The sequence below is a fragment of the Dermacentor albipictus genome, chromosome 2 (assembly GCF_038994185.2).
Source record: "Dermacentor albipictus isolate Rhodes 1998 colony chromosome 2, USDA_Dalb.pri_finalv2, whole genome shotgun sequence".
Lineage (NCBI taxonomy): Eukaryota > Metazoa > Arthropoda > Arachnida > Ixodida > Ixodidae > Dermacentor > Dermacentor albipictus.
Window position 1 is genome coordinate 126,007,155 of NC_091822.1, and position 15,898 is coordinate 126,023,052.

Here is a 15,898-nt window from a genome sequence, read left to right on the forward strand (position 1 = left end):
TTCATGTCGTAGGGTACATATAGCGATAAGTTTCACTAATCTTGCGTTGAACCGTATTGATGTTGCGACGAGTTTACTGGATTGCTTATTAGCTTTCTGTTATGAAGCATGCTAGCACCGCGGATCGCTTGCTCTGAGTGAGCACAAGAATTCAAGCGGGAAATGTCACTGCTTTTGTACGCAATTTCTCAGCGAGAAATCATATAGACATTTCTAGAAGTACTACGCTGATGTGTGGTTTTCGCAGCTAACCTCTACGCGAGACGGCACCATATTGCTCTTTCTGAATCAGGAGCAGACATTAGCTGCTATGCATGCTTTGGCTGCTTATTGATTCTCGGCAAGGCAAACTATGTTTTTCGTGTTGAGTTTTCTGTGTGTTTTCGTGCATTTGGCCCGTTAACGTGCCGCCTGTAATGTAAGAATTATATATTTGTCCAAGCGGATGCAGCTTCATGTAGCTGGCTGTACGAGACCTTTTTACAATTTGACGCCATGCTTTTAAGTCACAAGTTTGCAGTTTCAGCAGTCATTACAGTAAGCTTAACATTTCTTATTGTTTAGGGATGTCACGATTGCCTGGGATGACGTAGGCATATCTGCACCACATAGGAGCCTACGAAACTAATGCAGCCTTAAAAGCGCGAAAGAGCATCTGATCAGTTTCCTTTGACAAGGTGTGTGGAAAACGCTCACGGCGATTTGATTTCCAGGTTCTGTTCTAGTTGGAATTAATCAGTTGGTATTAATATTCCAGTTGGCATTATTCTACACAAATTGTAGCTAGGCAGGCCATGTTATGCGTAGGCCACATAACTGATGCAATAGAGTTATAGAACGACAGAAAGACGACTGAAAAATAGGTGGGTGATGGAATTAGGAAATTTGTAGCTGCAAGGTTGGAATCAGCTAGCGCATGACAAGGGTAATTGGAGATCGTACGGAAAGGCCTTCGTCTTGCAATGGCCATAGAAATAGGCTCATGATGATAACTTACACGGACACCCCTGACGGATTTTCGACGTCGGCATTGCCGTGAGGCTCCGTGTCAATTTAGGTATATGTATCTACATGATCATCCATGCCCTCTATGCAAGTTACATTGCTACACTAATTATTCACACGTAATTTGTCCGTACCTTGATCTACGTTCTTGACTAAATTACACCTCAGGATTTGGAGAATAACCGCCTGCAAACGAGGCTCACGAAACATAACATTCACGCCGCATGCGTTCTGTCTTAACTCTTCTTAGACAAATAAATATTAAAAGTATAAAACATTATCAGTGCTAAAACTTGCAAGCAATGTAATTTTACTTGCTTGAAACTTCACGGCCAGCGTGCGATGTAATTACAGGCCGGACAAGGCGTGTTAAACCTTCTGAGGGCGCCAGAAATTCTGGCACACACGCGTACGTCACGTTCGTCTAAGTCGTACCCACGTATAGTAGGAACACCGTGCGAGAACTTGAAGCGCAACGTGAAACCTTGCGCCTGCAGTCAGTGCCCCATCCTTGCGGCCGAAAGTGCCTTTCTTTTCTAAAGGCCACATGATAAGTATTATACCTCAGGTTGCTCGTAATCCAGTTTTTACCATCGAAATGTTCGCTTGCTTGAGATATGTACAATATGTTCTCAACAAAGGGAAGTCAAGCAATCGGCGTCCACACAGGAGGCAAGATATCTACGAGGAGAAGATATTCACGGGACAATCACGAGTGTTTCAGGCAATATCATCATGGGCCCCTTTACCCCATTCGGCGACCTTCATGTGCCGCTTGGAGAAATATCGCATGCAGTACCAAGCGGGGGAGCTAGAGAATCGCGTGGTCTTGGACTCTGTTTAGGCTTTGTAAACAAATCAATGCCCATCCCCATCGTAACAACATTTACAAACTGTCTGCGTCTATCATAGTTCGAAAAAGCACAACCGTTAGTAATCAATAACATAAGTCACATCAGCTAGTAACATATGCTTATACAGAACATCATGACATGAAAAATCTGAAACAGCTTTAGCTTCACGTTTTCGTGCATATTCGCACAAGCCTCAATATGTATCCAAATTATGAAGATGGCCGTGTATTCTGATCGAATTGCAGGACAGCAAAGACGACAAAGAGGAAGAAGACGATGGCCCAATGAGATAGGCAACATGCACAGCGCTACGTTTGTGATGATGGCATCCGGAATTTGGGCGGTAAGCTTATCGTTTTAATGCCTTCGGTATTGATGGGTTATCGCTCGCTGCTAACAAGAATCTAAACTATAACATGCGAGGTAATCTGCGAGTTTTCAGATTTGTATAGCTCCTGGAAATATATCAAAGTTAACGTCCGGAGCACCTTGAAGGTTCCTGATAACGGCTTAAGAGAATGCTCCGCAGAAGGGCTCAGCGAGGTTAATAATCGGTGTGAATGTTAATGCTGCTTATTAACCTGCCATTGACACGGAAGACTTATGACACACGGCGTCAAGTTGCAAAAAAAAAACTAAGTGCCCTTTCACTCTGTGAAGAAGGATGACCAGGGAAGCTTAGTATGTGGGCCCCCTAATGGCCAACTTCACCTCAGTCGCGGGTCAGTCTTTGGGACTGGCGCACGTATGGGGATTGCTTAACGCCTGCTTCACCTCCAACGCTGGTTGGGCCGGTATTGTATTATCTTCGGAATCAGCCCACGTATGCGGAGTGCTTAGTGCCTGCTTCACATCCACCGCGGGTCGGCCCGGCTATCTTCGGCACCAGCCCACGTACAGGGAGTGCTTACTGCTGCTTCACCTCCGTCGCGGGTCCGTCCGATATTGTACTAACTTCCGAATCGGCCCACGTATGGAGAGTGCTTAACGGCTGCTTCACCTCCGCCGTGGGCGGCCCGGCATTGCACCATCTTCCGGTTCCACCCCCGTATGGGGAGTGCTTAGTGCCTGTTTTACCTCCGCCGCGGGTGACCCGATATTGTACTATGTTCGGGATTGGCCCCCGTATGGGGAGTGCTTAATGCCTGTTTCACCTCCACCGCGTGTCGGATCGGCTACCTTGGTGATCGGCCCACGTGTGGGAAGTGCATAACTCCTGCTTCACATCCGCCACCTCTCGGCCCACTATTCTACTATCTTCGGGATCAGCCCCCTTATCGGGTACGCTTAATGTCTGCTTCACCTCCGCCGCGGCTCGGCCCGGCTATCTTCGGCACCGGCCCACGTATGGGGACGGCCTAACTGCTGCTTCACCTCCGCCCCGGGTCCGCCCGATATTGTACTATCTTCTGGATCGGCCCACGTGTGGGAGTGCTTAACGCCTCCTTAACCTCCACCGCGGGTCGGCCCAGCATTGCACTATCTTCGGGGTCAGCCCCCGTATGGGGAGGGCTGAGTACCTGCATCACCTCCGCCGCGGTTCGGCCCGGTAGTGTACTATCTTCAGCATTGGCCCCCGTATAGGGAGTGCTTAGTGCCTGCTTCACCTCCCCCGTGAGTCGGCCCGGCTACCTTCGGTATCGGCCTACGCATCGGATGTGCTTAACTCCTGCTTCACTTCCGCCGTGGGTGGGCCCGGTAATCTACTAACTTCGGGATCGGCCCATGTATGGGGAGTGCTTAGTGCCTGCTTCACCTCCGCCGCGGGTCGGCCCTGCTATCTTCGGGATCGGCCCACGTGTGGGGAGTGCTTAACTCCTGCTTCATCTCCGCCGCGGGTCGAACCGGAATTTGACGATCTCAGGGATCGGTCGACGTATGGGGAATGCTTAACTGATGACTCACCTCCGCGGCGGGTCGGCCTGGAGTTTCACCAGCATCGGGACCGGCGCACGTAGGGGGAGTGCTTTACTCCTGCTTCACCTCCGCCGTGGGTCGGCCCGGCATTTCACTGCCTTCGGGATCGGACAAAATAATGACGTCTCATTCTAGTAGGGCCGCGTCAATCACGGCGCGTGCCGAACGGCACGAATGCAGGCGGCGTCTGGCGCGGACGCCAGATGAGTTCGTTAGAGTTTTCTGTCGACATGCGGACACAATCCTGGGGGAACTAGCCCTCAACAGCCTGGCTGTAAAATTGCGCAACACTTCACCGGATGTGACCCAAGTTCTTTCTTCTTTTGTTAGTTCATGAATGCAATAGATTGGCTCCATTATCCCTCACGACTTCTCAGCTTTTTCCACCTGGTTTCATTAGCGACCATGAAAGGAAATAGACAGGAGTACGCTTTCGTCGTGTACAGTACATTCCTTTACTGACCTCCTGATTTCAAATTCATGGCAGAGTACTCAAGCAACCATCAAATTCAACACTGACCGAATTAAGCGCTGAGGAGCAAAAGTAGCCGTGCAGCGCGGCAACTGGTTTCTTCCGGCGAGTCCGTGTCCTTTCACTCATAGAACTACGATCCGCTCGCTGCTCACTTCAGCAAACATTGACCAGCGAGGAACTCAATTTGATAACGTCTTGTCGCGTGCATGGGGCTGCCGCACTTAGCGGTGTCGAGGTATTCTTTCTACCAGAACTAGACTACGGCAGCTCATTCTTCATATGGTGTACTGCTCGCTTGTGCTTCTTTCATTGTCAGCGCGATGGCTACATATTTGGGACTGTGTTCTAGTGAACAGGCAAAGATGAGACAGCACCTGTGGTACTTGATTTTTTTCTTTGTGGGTTTGTTTGCGCGTTACAGTACCACAAATGCAAATTAGCATTAGGGCCCTTTAAGCAGCTCGTTATTTATTTGCTTGGTACTGCGTGTCATACCTGACATATCTTTAGGGTTGCATCGTCATTACGCCGTGTTTGAAATACTGTCCTTTAAGGACGTATAAGGTTCGTGAGACTAATGCCACCAGCCATTGCAACGCGTTAAGTTCCCTGCTACTAATTTTATTGTACCAAGTTTGAGCTTTTCTTCATTGTTTCTAGCGTTCATTAACCGCTCTCATGCAATATCCCCCCATCCATCAACCTCGGGGAGCAGGACAATTTTTCATAAATAAATGGATAAAGCTACGCGGAAGGAGGAGGCGAGCCGTGGGAGAGAGTGTGATCGACAGCGATAGGAGTGTCCCGCAGACGGGTAATTTTTTGACCGTGACAAACGCGTTTCAAAAAGCAGATGAACCTGTCCGTTGCGTTCGTTGAATCACTGGTCATCCGGGAAACGGCAACTTTACGAGTTCAGAGTACCCTAAAACATTTCGGACGCGCATCTGACTAGTGCATTCCTTTTTCAAACCTGCCAGGCGACCCTGTTGAGGCGACGAATATAGTGTGGTCTTTTGACATATCCTAGAGCCATCGTGCTAGGATTTGTTAAGTCAGCAAAGCCTTGATCCGAGCCTTTTACGGAGCAGTTGTTCGCGTCGAAGCTGTCAGCGCGCAAAATGGGGCATCTATTTGTTTAATATATGGAAAAAGTCTAACGTTCCTGCCTTGAATGGAAGCTTTGTGAATATTTACCGAAGCCTAGCATTTTTCGTATTTTCATGCATTAAGCAAGGTTCGTAATTGATCTCCCCGGTGTTCTCGGTTAACAAATCAAGGCAGCTTCTTCATAATTATTGAAAATAAAGGGCATGCTACGGATAAAAATGTCATAGTTTCGCCGTAAGGATTAATCAATGAACGCGATAGCAACGTGTCTGAGTATTACAATAAGTGTAAGACTTGCGGCTGCAGTGGCGATATGAATTGAAATAGACGTAAGCTGACTTAGTAAAACCAATGTGTTGTTCTAGGGGTCCTGTGTTTAAATCCTACCATCAGAGACTTTCATTCACGTTTATTTTTTATAGCCAATGTCTTTCTAAGCGACTTTCCCACCACTTTACAGTATCGGGTAGCCTTCGAACTCTTTCTTGGAGCGATCCCGGAGGTAGTGCACAGCCGCACCCATAAATTACATCATTTTTAGGCTTGAGCTCTGTTACTGTTTCACAGTTTTAATGCGTTATGCTCGAGAAGATTTATACAAAAGGCAAGAGATGTCGGTTTTTTGTTTCATCAAATTTGTTAGTTTGCTAGCATTCTCTAAATTCTGAGAAATAACGTTGTCAAAGTTGTAAGATCTGGTATGAACAAACTAATAGAATGGTGTGCCACTTTAACCCGCATACATCGCCTGTCATATAGCATGGCGTGGCGTAGTCGCATACATATGCCTAGATCTATATGGAAGCTCACGGCTGCGCCAACGTCGACGGCGACGGAAACGTCAACGGCAAAAATTTGCTTGGAGTGTCTCTATAACGGTTAACGTAATACAACAGAACAGAACAGGAATTTGCCTCCGTGGTCCATATTTGGCTACTACCTCCCAAATGATTCCTACAATTAACCCATCACCCTCAGTCTCCAGCATGTGCGGATCACCTCACCAAGGCCGCGGTCATACCTGTAACGCCGCAGAGGGTGCTAAGAATCTCTGAGTCTGGACTGGCCGCCAAAGGAACCTGACCCTATCAACCTTCTATTGCCGAAGTCTGTCGAGTGAGGCTAGCTTAGCAAGACTATTTGAGGAACTATCGGACATTGTTTTGGACATCATCGGCCTTAGTGAGATTAGAAGAACTGGTGAGGCTTATACATTGCTGAATAATGGACCTCTGCTATAGAGGTCCGTTATGCCTCTATAGCAGAGGTCCTCTTCCTCTGCTATAGAGGTCTCCTAGATAAGAAGCAATACGCGGTAGGATTTCTAAACCATAAGGACATAGCGGGCAATATTGACGAATTCCGCAGCATTAATGAGAGGGTGGCTGTAGTCGTAATCAAACTTAAGAAGAGGTATAGACTAAATGTGGTACAAGCTTACGAACCAACATCAAGTCACGATGATGATGAAGTAGATCCGTTTTATGAAGAAGTTGAATTAGCGATGAGTAAAGTGCAAACTCAGTATACTGTAGTAATGGGCGACTTCAATGCGAAAGTGGGGGAAAACATGCTGGTGAAAAAGCAAATGGCAACTGCGGCGTCGATTCTAGGAACGCTTGAGGAGAGGTGCTTTTACATTTCGCGGAAAGGTATAAGCTGTGACTAATGAACACCTTCTTCAGGAAGCGTAACAACAGAGAGTGGACCTGAAAAATCCCTAATGGAGAAGGAAGCAATCAAATTGATTTCATACTTTCTGCCTATTCCACGATAGTGCAGAAAGTAGAAGTGATAGGTAAAGTGCAGTGATCATAGGTTAGTGAACGCAAGGATTCACCTCAATATAAAGAGAGAAAGGATAAACTTGGTCAAGAAGAAACAGACCAACCTAGACGCAGTAAGTGCAGAATCAGAGTAATTGAGTTTGGCACTTTCAAACAAATTTGCAGCCTTAGAAAAGAGATGAAGATGACATAGAGGCAATGAATGATACCATAACTTGGCTGGTAAGGCCCTAAGGCGACCAGGGAAGCTCTCTTAGGTAACAAAGGACCTAATAAAGAAACCACAAAGAATGAAAGTGTCCTACTCAAGATATTAGGTAGAATTCGTGGAACTGTCAAAACTGATCGACAAGGCGAAATTAAGTGATATTCGAACTATAAATTGAGAAAGGCTGAACAAGCCGTAAAAAAGTGGGCGCAGCCTGAAATCAAGGAGAAAGAAACTTTGCATAGGACAAGCCTAGATGTATGCACGGAAAGATAACCAGGGTAATATCATCGGCAATCTCGAAGATATAATAAAAGGAGCGGAAGAATTATATTCCAACCTGTACAGTATGCAAAGGAGTCAGGATACCTCCATGAGAAGCAGTAATGAACAGGATACAGTAGCTCCTCCTATAACTAGCGATGAGTTCAGAAGGGCCTTGCATGACATGAAACGAGGCAGAGCGGCACGAGACGATGGAATAACAGTCAATTTAATCAAAGATGGAGGAGACATAAAGCGTGGAAAAGTGGTGGCTCTTTATCGACTGCAGGGGTCCCAGAAAACTGGAACCATGCAAGTATTATATTTATTCCACAAAAGGGAAACGCTAAAGAACAGAAGAACTATAGGCCCATTAGCTTACTCCCAGTATTATATAAAATATTTACCAAAATAATGTCCAATAGGATTAGAGCAACACGGGACATTAGTCAACCAAGGGAACAGGTTGGCATCGGGAAGGGATACTCTATACAATGGATCACATCCAAGTCATTATTCAGGTTATCGAGAAATCAACAGAATACAATAAGCCTCTATATTTCTTTCATAGATGACAAAAAAGCATTTGGTTCAGTAGAGGTACTAGCACTCATGGAGTCATTTGACAATCAAGGAGTACAGAACGCTTCCATTAATACCTTGCAAAATATCTACTGAGGTTGCACAGCTGCCCTTATTCTACACAAGAAAAGCAAGAAGATACTTCTAAAGAAAGGCGTCAGACAGGGAGACACAATCCCTCCAATACTATTTACTGCGTGCTTGGAAGACGTATTCAAGCTATTAAACTGGAGAGGCCTAGGGGTAAGGATCAACGGCGAATATCTCAGCAACCTTTGGCTTGCCGATGACATTGTTCTATGCAGCAACAATGCAGACGAGTTGCACCAAATTATTGAAGACCTTAAGAGAGAGAGCGTAAAAGTTGGGATGAAGAATAATATACACAAGAGACAAAGATAATGATGAACAGTCGGGCGAGGGAACAAGAGGTCAGGATCGCCAGTCAACCTCTATAGAGTCTGTGGAGGAGTACGTTTACCTAGGTCAACCAATCACAAGAACCGCTGTCCATGAGAAGGAAATTCATAGAATAAAAATGGATTGGATCCCATACGGCAGACATTGTCAGCTCCTGAGTGGAAGCTTATCATTGTCATTGAAAAGGAAAGTGTACAATCAGTCCATTTTACCAGTGCTGACATACGGGCAGAGACTTATAGAGACTGACAAAGACGTTTGAGAACAAATTAAGGACCGCGCAAAGAGCGATGGAACGAAGATTGCTAGGCATAATGTTATGAGACAGAAAGAGAGCTGTTTGGATCAGAGATCTAACGGGCATAGACGATATTCCAATTTCAACTTTCTAGAAGGGTATCCCATTTATATGGGGTACCCTTCTTTGCAATAAGCGTTGCACACAAAAAAAAATTTAAAAAAGCTTCGGTGCCACTATCTGTCCTGCAGCAACAAATTCATGATCGTACTTAAGCAGCTTCCTAACCTATTATACAATTTCTGTGGTATTAAACTTCAAACACTCTGCATGCGTGAAAGATGCATCAGCACTTGAGGCATTCGCTCCTTTAACCAGGAGTGGTTTTTCACGTAGTATCCCTCAGCCTTTCGTTTCACGGGAACGAGGTCATCGCACAAGCTTGCTGCATAGAAGTGTTTTTCTGAGCGTGAAATAAGCCCACAAAGTACCCAAAATTGCCGCGCGACTGGCCGCTCTAGCCACGTTGCGTGTATTCCCGGGCTCCTTTCACGCTCGCAAAAACACTTACGTAACGCGTATTTAGCAACCGAAAGCTGTATCGGGAGGGCTTCGTGTTCCTCTACATTTTTCTCATTGACACTTTTTCATCTAACTATAATATTTGAGAAGTTGATTATTTATTATGACTAATTATGCAATTAGATAGAATGAAATAACAATCTGGCTATCTCCAAGCGACGGTAAACAACGTTTTCTTGGTTATGACCAGTTACATGGCATTTGGATATATTTAATGTTTGAATCAATTTACGTGGGACACCCTGTATACATTGAGCATTGCGTGCTGGAGCTCTCGAGCTTCCTTGCGTCTGAATGTTGAGATGTGTGGCGCTGTATCTCATTGCTGCGATGCCTGGGCTGAAGGCTGCGGGCTTCGGTTCTCCCTCAAAACAATGCAAGTCTTTTGTCTGAATGATCCAGAATGCACTCGTCTTCCACACACTTGTGACTACATTGGTTCTTTCTTTGGCATTCTGGTGACGCATATACATTGGTAACCACGTTTGCTTCAGGAATGGAATAATCCTAAACTTTAAGGCGGATTAGTTTCCATGTCTCTTTCGCCCATTTTTGTGGTTGACCATTGGCGGTCGGACTTGCACCTGCGATGGAAAGAGCACACGCTCTCACGTGACCAAGTGGCCACGTTCTGGGGCGTGGTTCTCACCGAATCGTCGTCGTTGGCCGCTCCTTAAAAAGTACGTGCTCTCGCTCGTGAGCTCTGTGATGTCTGAACATGTAGTACTAGACGCCGTGTTGAAGGGCACGCGAAGGGTAGTCCTCTTTTATTGCGACAGAAATAACATGGGCGCCCTGTGTGAAATTTTGTCGCCGGCGTTGGCGTCAACGCGAGGTTCCGTATATATTTAGGTATATGTATGCATATGCCAACATTACTTGCGGTATACGAGCATCAGAGAGCCACACCATTCCATGACTAAAGTTGCTCACACCAGGTCTTACAGTTTTGATCAAATTATCGCTCAGAATTTTGAGAATAGCAGCCCACGAACAAATATCAGGAAACGAAACGCCGACAGTGCATGCATTTAATCTTTTTCTCAAGTAACCCTCTATGGCGACTGCGACAGATGTCACTTGTAGCCGGGGGGGGGGGGGGGCAGGCGAGGAGTACGGGTAGATTGGCCGCTGGAAACACCGCACATATGACAAATTAGCTTCATGTGAAGCCACCTATACCGCTACTTCAGATGAGCTTGTTAATGACTGTCTTCTACGGAATTACGCGGTGAAATCAAAACTACGTCCTGAATAGATTTGTGACTGCAGCAAATATGCGCCATCAACCACGCCAATCCTTTAATAAAGTGAAAAGCCTCTGGAACCGTTTGCTATTGACATACATTCACAATGATCGTCAGTGATTCCTGCACATTTTTAAAATAATTTTTATTATTGTCGTTTCAGATTCTCAACGCCGTCATTATGAAGGAAACTCTGTCGTATATTAGTGCTAAGGAATTCCGTAAGTATCTATACTTGCACATGTCGACGTCGTATATTACGTAGTCTGATTTGCCACCAAAGTGTTATCGGAAGCAAGAAGGAGTACCATAAAATCATGTCGCAGTCTTGTATTCCTTTGGCGTTCTCTCGTTCTTATTACTTTCCCTGGATGGCATGGCACTGCGTTCACTCGTAAACGCCAAAGCCCATTACTAAACTTGCTTTTCACGTAGTGCGAGGGTGATGGCAATAGTTCACGGAGCTATAAGGATACATTTCCAGTGACGTCACCAACGCAGCCTTTCACCGTGGTGTCTGTGCCACGCCTGAGCAGCCAGCCACGATGACGTCAGTGCACCATATTATCACGCATGCATTGTTTTACTTTTTGATGGTGGCCGTTTGTCACCGGGTCGTATCACTGTTGTGTCTTTCGGCACAAGAGGCACCTGTCGCGTTTCTTACGCAGCCTCTCGGCGCGCTAGTACTACAACATGGCGGTCGCGAAGACCCCCCTCTTCAAAAGAAACCAAGTAATATCCTCAAATGAATGTGGCACCAAGAAAAAATAATCTCATATGCCTCTGGCTTACGCATTTCTAGACGTCGAGCAAGCGCTCGCTCCATAGGCGTAAGAGCTTGCCCGTGCTACAGATTCTCACAAGCTACAAAACTCTGTTCCGAATACCCTGAGCTCGCACATGTGGTCTCTACGCCGCTTCATACGTCGCGGGCCACATTTTCAGACGATACGGAAATAGTGCGGTCATATGAAAATCCCCCCTTACATTTCGCAGATACGATTGTTGCTTTACCTGAGATGCCTTCTCCGAAACAACTACGTATATTTAAACTGCAACTTGCGAACCATTGTGGACCTAAGGATACGTCGAATTGCCCAACGTGCAAGCGATGCGATGGGCGGCGCTAACTAGAGTGAAATGTGCGATGCTTTCCCGTGCAATATTTACATCGTGTTTTATGGCATAAAAGTGTGACCTAATGTTCCATTAATATGTTAATGCGTGTAAACATTACGCATAGCTTTATTTTTCTCTGAAGTCCGACAAACTATATTCTGGTCAGGAACGCGTGCTGTGAAGGCAGTGTCAGTGTGAAAGCATCATTTGAGTACGAAGCACGCCGCAGTGAGAAACTCCGGATTAATTTGAACCAATTAGTTTTTTTTAACGTGCACATAAGTCAGCAAGGTCGCGTACCGGACGACAAGTTCGTTCAGAAACGACATATGACTAGTCCTCGCGATTTTCTTGTTTTCCGAGTTGCCGCATATTTAAGTTATTGGAAACAAAACGTGAGATTACGGGCAAAAAGATCAGGCACGCCCAAGTTTTCATCAGGGTCGCCCCAAGGTAGAGTACTCGGGCCAGTTTTGTTCCTCGTTTTATGGTAATGATTTATAACAGTTATTACTGGACCCTTAAAACTTTCCCTATTTGCAGATAACTGCGTTCTCTTCTGGGATACTCATGAAGTGCACGAACAAGCCGCTCTTAGCATAGCAATACACAAGATTCTCGCCTGTGTTAACGAATGAGGTATAGAAGAGCACTCTGAAAAATAGTATTTCGTGTGACTCCAAAAGTTTGCCACCCCCCCCCCCAATGTTTCTTGATTTGATGAGATCTGAACTCTTTGCTCAGGTAGAGGGAAGAGGTAAAGCATCTAGGTGTTACTTTTACTACCAAATTAAACTGGACCTAGTTGCCTTAAACCTTAAAAAGCCTCAAACCAATTGCCGTCGCAGTTAGTGCGCCCCCCTTTTTCTGTTGCGCTAGAAGTTATATGGGCACGGCGATGTCCTCCTTCCGCGGGCGTCATATCAGCTGTGACGGCGTCCGAGGGAGGACGGCGCGACAGCGGGACTTTCGACAGCGGCCTACAGAAAGTGAGAGCCGCGGTGCGGACGCATCTTGCGTCAACAAATGGCCAGGCAGCCGCTTTTCTGTTGAGATTCCGGAGGCCTTGAAGCCCCCCCCTCTCTCTCTCTCTCTCTCTCTCTCTCTCTTTCTTTCTTTTCTGATTCTCCGCACCAGCCGTAAAATAACATGCACAAAAAGAGAGAGGTCCTCAACGGAGCCAATAGTTCATCGGTCCGCGCTCGGCTCCGTGCCATACTGTTTCCTAGAATAATTACCAGAGGGAACTCTGGCGCTGCAATCGTTCAAGCACCGTGGGAATGATGGGAAGTGATTAATGAGTTTGCACGCAGCACCTCTTTTCTCCGGCCGCGCGCCCTCCTTGTAGGTAATCTTTCGTGGTCTCGTAGGCTAGGCAACCGGAGATGCATGATGGCTTCCTCTGCACTGTGTTCTCTCGCGCCTAGTTCGCGTTGAAGTGAGAGGCAGCATGAAGTGGAACTCGCTCACCACTTTTGACTCTCTGACAGCGAGAGTCGATGGTCATCGAGGGCGATGTCCTCATGTCTGGCGAGCGTGCTTGTAGATTTAGTTAGTAAGCGAATGTTTACTGCAATCTCTGCGGCCGATAACAACGCGAAGCTCACCTTTTGTAGGTATTCATTAATTCTATGTCGCAATCAATACTTCGCCTTTTGCGCGAAGCTGCCGCTGATTTTCAAGTGCTACAAACAGCGCAGTTATTAACCTACTAACATTGTGCAAATGTTGCTAAGAACAGATAATTTTTAATTATTCATCTTCGCATCGAAATTTCTGTTTGCATACCATTTTATTTGCTCTCCCTTTACGGCGCGCACACAAAGAGAAAGGCGTGCCGTTTTGCGTGCCAAGACGAAAACGCGAATATTACGCACGCCATAATGGAGGGCTTCAGTATAATTTTGACCACCTGGGATTGCTTAACGTGCGACTATGTCAGAGTACACAAGTATTTTTGCATTTGGCCTCAATGGACGTAACAACAGCAAAAAAGAAAAGTTGCTTCGCTTCGCTTCACTATCGTAAGCGAAGCGTTTTCATGCGGTTATTCATGGTTGTTGAAGTTCCAATATGGACACTTACCTACGAACCGCACATTCACAGTCTTGCATCGTAAGGTCTGTAGATGAGGATTTCTTCAGCCACGCCACCACAAGTCTCGCTTCGTGCAGGAGCAAGGAAGCTACAGTAAGCATTGTGTAATGCGATAGAATTTTCTTAATTTGCGAAAGAATTAAGTTGCCTTCCTGCAGGAGTCGCCTAGAGTCGTATTCACGATCGATTGACTTCGGATATAATTTCACTTATGCATCCGTGACACAACGACCAACCAGGATCTTCACTTCGATGATGGGCATTCTGCACTGTCCAAGAGAATGACACTATGTTAACGTAGAGCTTGTTGCAGGTTCGCCAATTTTCATTGCGATAGCAGTTATATGGCCACTCCAGGCGTATTTCTGCCGTCGCCGTCGACGTTATGTACCGTATAAAGTCCGAGCAATAATACAATCGCCACGCGCCCTACCCTGTATGCGCGAGTGAAAGCGTGTGAGGGGAGCCGACGAGTCCGGCTCAGTAGAGCAGGAAGAAAGCGCGCCGCCTTCCTTCCCGTGCATGCGCCGTCACCGAACGTTGCGAGGCACGGGGGGAGGGGCAGAATGGGGGGAGGCGTTCTACTCCAGATCCAACTCCGTATGTGGCGGCTGCGCACTGCCGTATCTTGAGAGCGACCCGCGTTGGGCACAGAACCTAGGCGCGTCGATGGCTCGTAGCTTTGTGTGCTCAGTGTTCTCGGCGCTCAGCTTGCGTTGAAGCGATAGACAGCACGAAGGTCACTTCGCTGGCTGCTGCTGCCGCGCAAGCTCACGCCCTCGGTCAACTCGGTCAACTGAGCATTATCCATTCTTCTAGTAAGGTGATGCGAAGAAGTCCTAGACTTCCTGAGGACGCACAACAACATTGAGTGAAATGCGGTTCCGCTTGATGTAGCCAACTTCTGCTGCCCGTTAACATACTCTGGGTTTCTGAGATGTGTTGAAGGATGTCTTGGCAAATTCGGCTGTGGGCGCTTTACTAGCATAGCCGTTATTGCAAATGCCAACCTGCTGGAACTGTTATGCTTTTTAGCTGTTGACAACTATGATTCTGAAGGATGGCCGGATATACCTGCAACAGCAAGGAGTGCCCATTGTCCCTATATTGGCACTGGTCCGAAGCAAGTTCATTTTAGCTTAAACTAAAACAAACATTTCTGCGTCCTTGGACCAGGTAAATTGAATCGAAGTTTGAGGTATGCTGATGACCATTTGTTTCTGCGCAACTCAAATACCAATTTCCTTGAGTTGGCAACCTCTAGCAGACTAAGCATAGTCATGAGATCTTTAGCCTCACATAAAGCAACGCATGAGGTGCCTTTTCACTGGAACGTTAGCATACTTGATATAAGGTGATATTTAAAAGATGAATATATGTGCTAAATATATGCGCAAGGTTCCAATAAGCCCTTCTTGTTTTACGGCTCAGCCCAAACAAATCAAACAAGAAGAAGCATTGTAAAGTTGTGTTTTGTGAATGCCTTTCAAAAATCGTATTCACCTCGGCTTCGCGCTTCTTTTGAAGAAAAAAAATGCCACTGATTTATGGCACGTGAATGCAAGCTTTTCTGATCATGTTCCAGATCCGGTATCACAAATTTTTTTGGAGATATATTGTGAGAAACGTCGTTATGATACGCCTGCAGCTACAGAAAACAATGAATACGGCATGATATTCTTATTCACCTCGTGTCTGGCAAAGTGAAAACCTTGCAGTGCGCTTTCACTGAAGGTCGTGTTCTCAGCGCCCAAATAGTTATAGGGGCAACATCCGCCTCACTGCATAAATAAATTTCTGTTGAAACTGAGCGCGTCGTATGCCACCATGCTTCTTTCGGTTGAGTGCTCCTGTTTTATGCGCTAAGCATAACAATGTAAAAATGCCACCTTTATTCAAACGATTGCAGCAATGCCCTGTACTTTCTTTGCAATTTCGTGCAATTACACTCTGGAGTAATAAAATATGCAGTAGCAGTTTCTTCATAATC

At 46.2% G+C, this 15,898-nt stretch overlaps 1 protein-coding gene across 6 annotated transcripts in view; it reads left to right on the plus strand.

Moving 5' to 3' along the window:
* Positions 1–2,082: 2,082 nt before the first annotated feature.
* LOC135895935 (uncharacterized) overlaps positions 2,083–15,898 on the plus strand; it is a 113,911-nt gene continuing 100,095 nt past the window's right edge. For 5 of the 6 annotated variants that reach the window (XM_065424205.1, XM_065424203.1, XM_065424204.1 and 2 more), the window contains exons 1-2: positions 2,089–2,202; positions 10,853–10,910. In XM_065424205.1, the coding sequence (XP_065280277.1) occupies positions 2,158–2,202; positions 10,853–10,910 (103 nt within the window). In that variant the 5' untranslated portion in view covers positions 2,089–2,157. Of the gene's footprint in view, positions 2,203–10,852; positions 10,911–15,898 lie in introns of all 6 variants that reach the window. The other variant, XM_065424208.1, reaches the window with a different exon arrangement.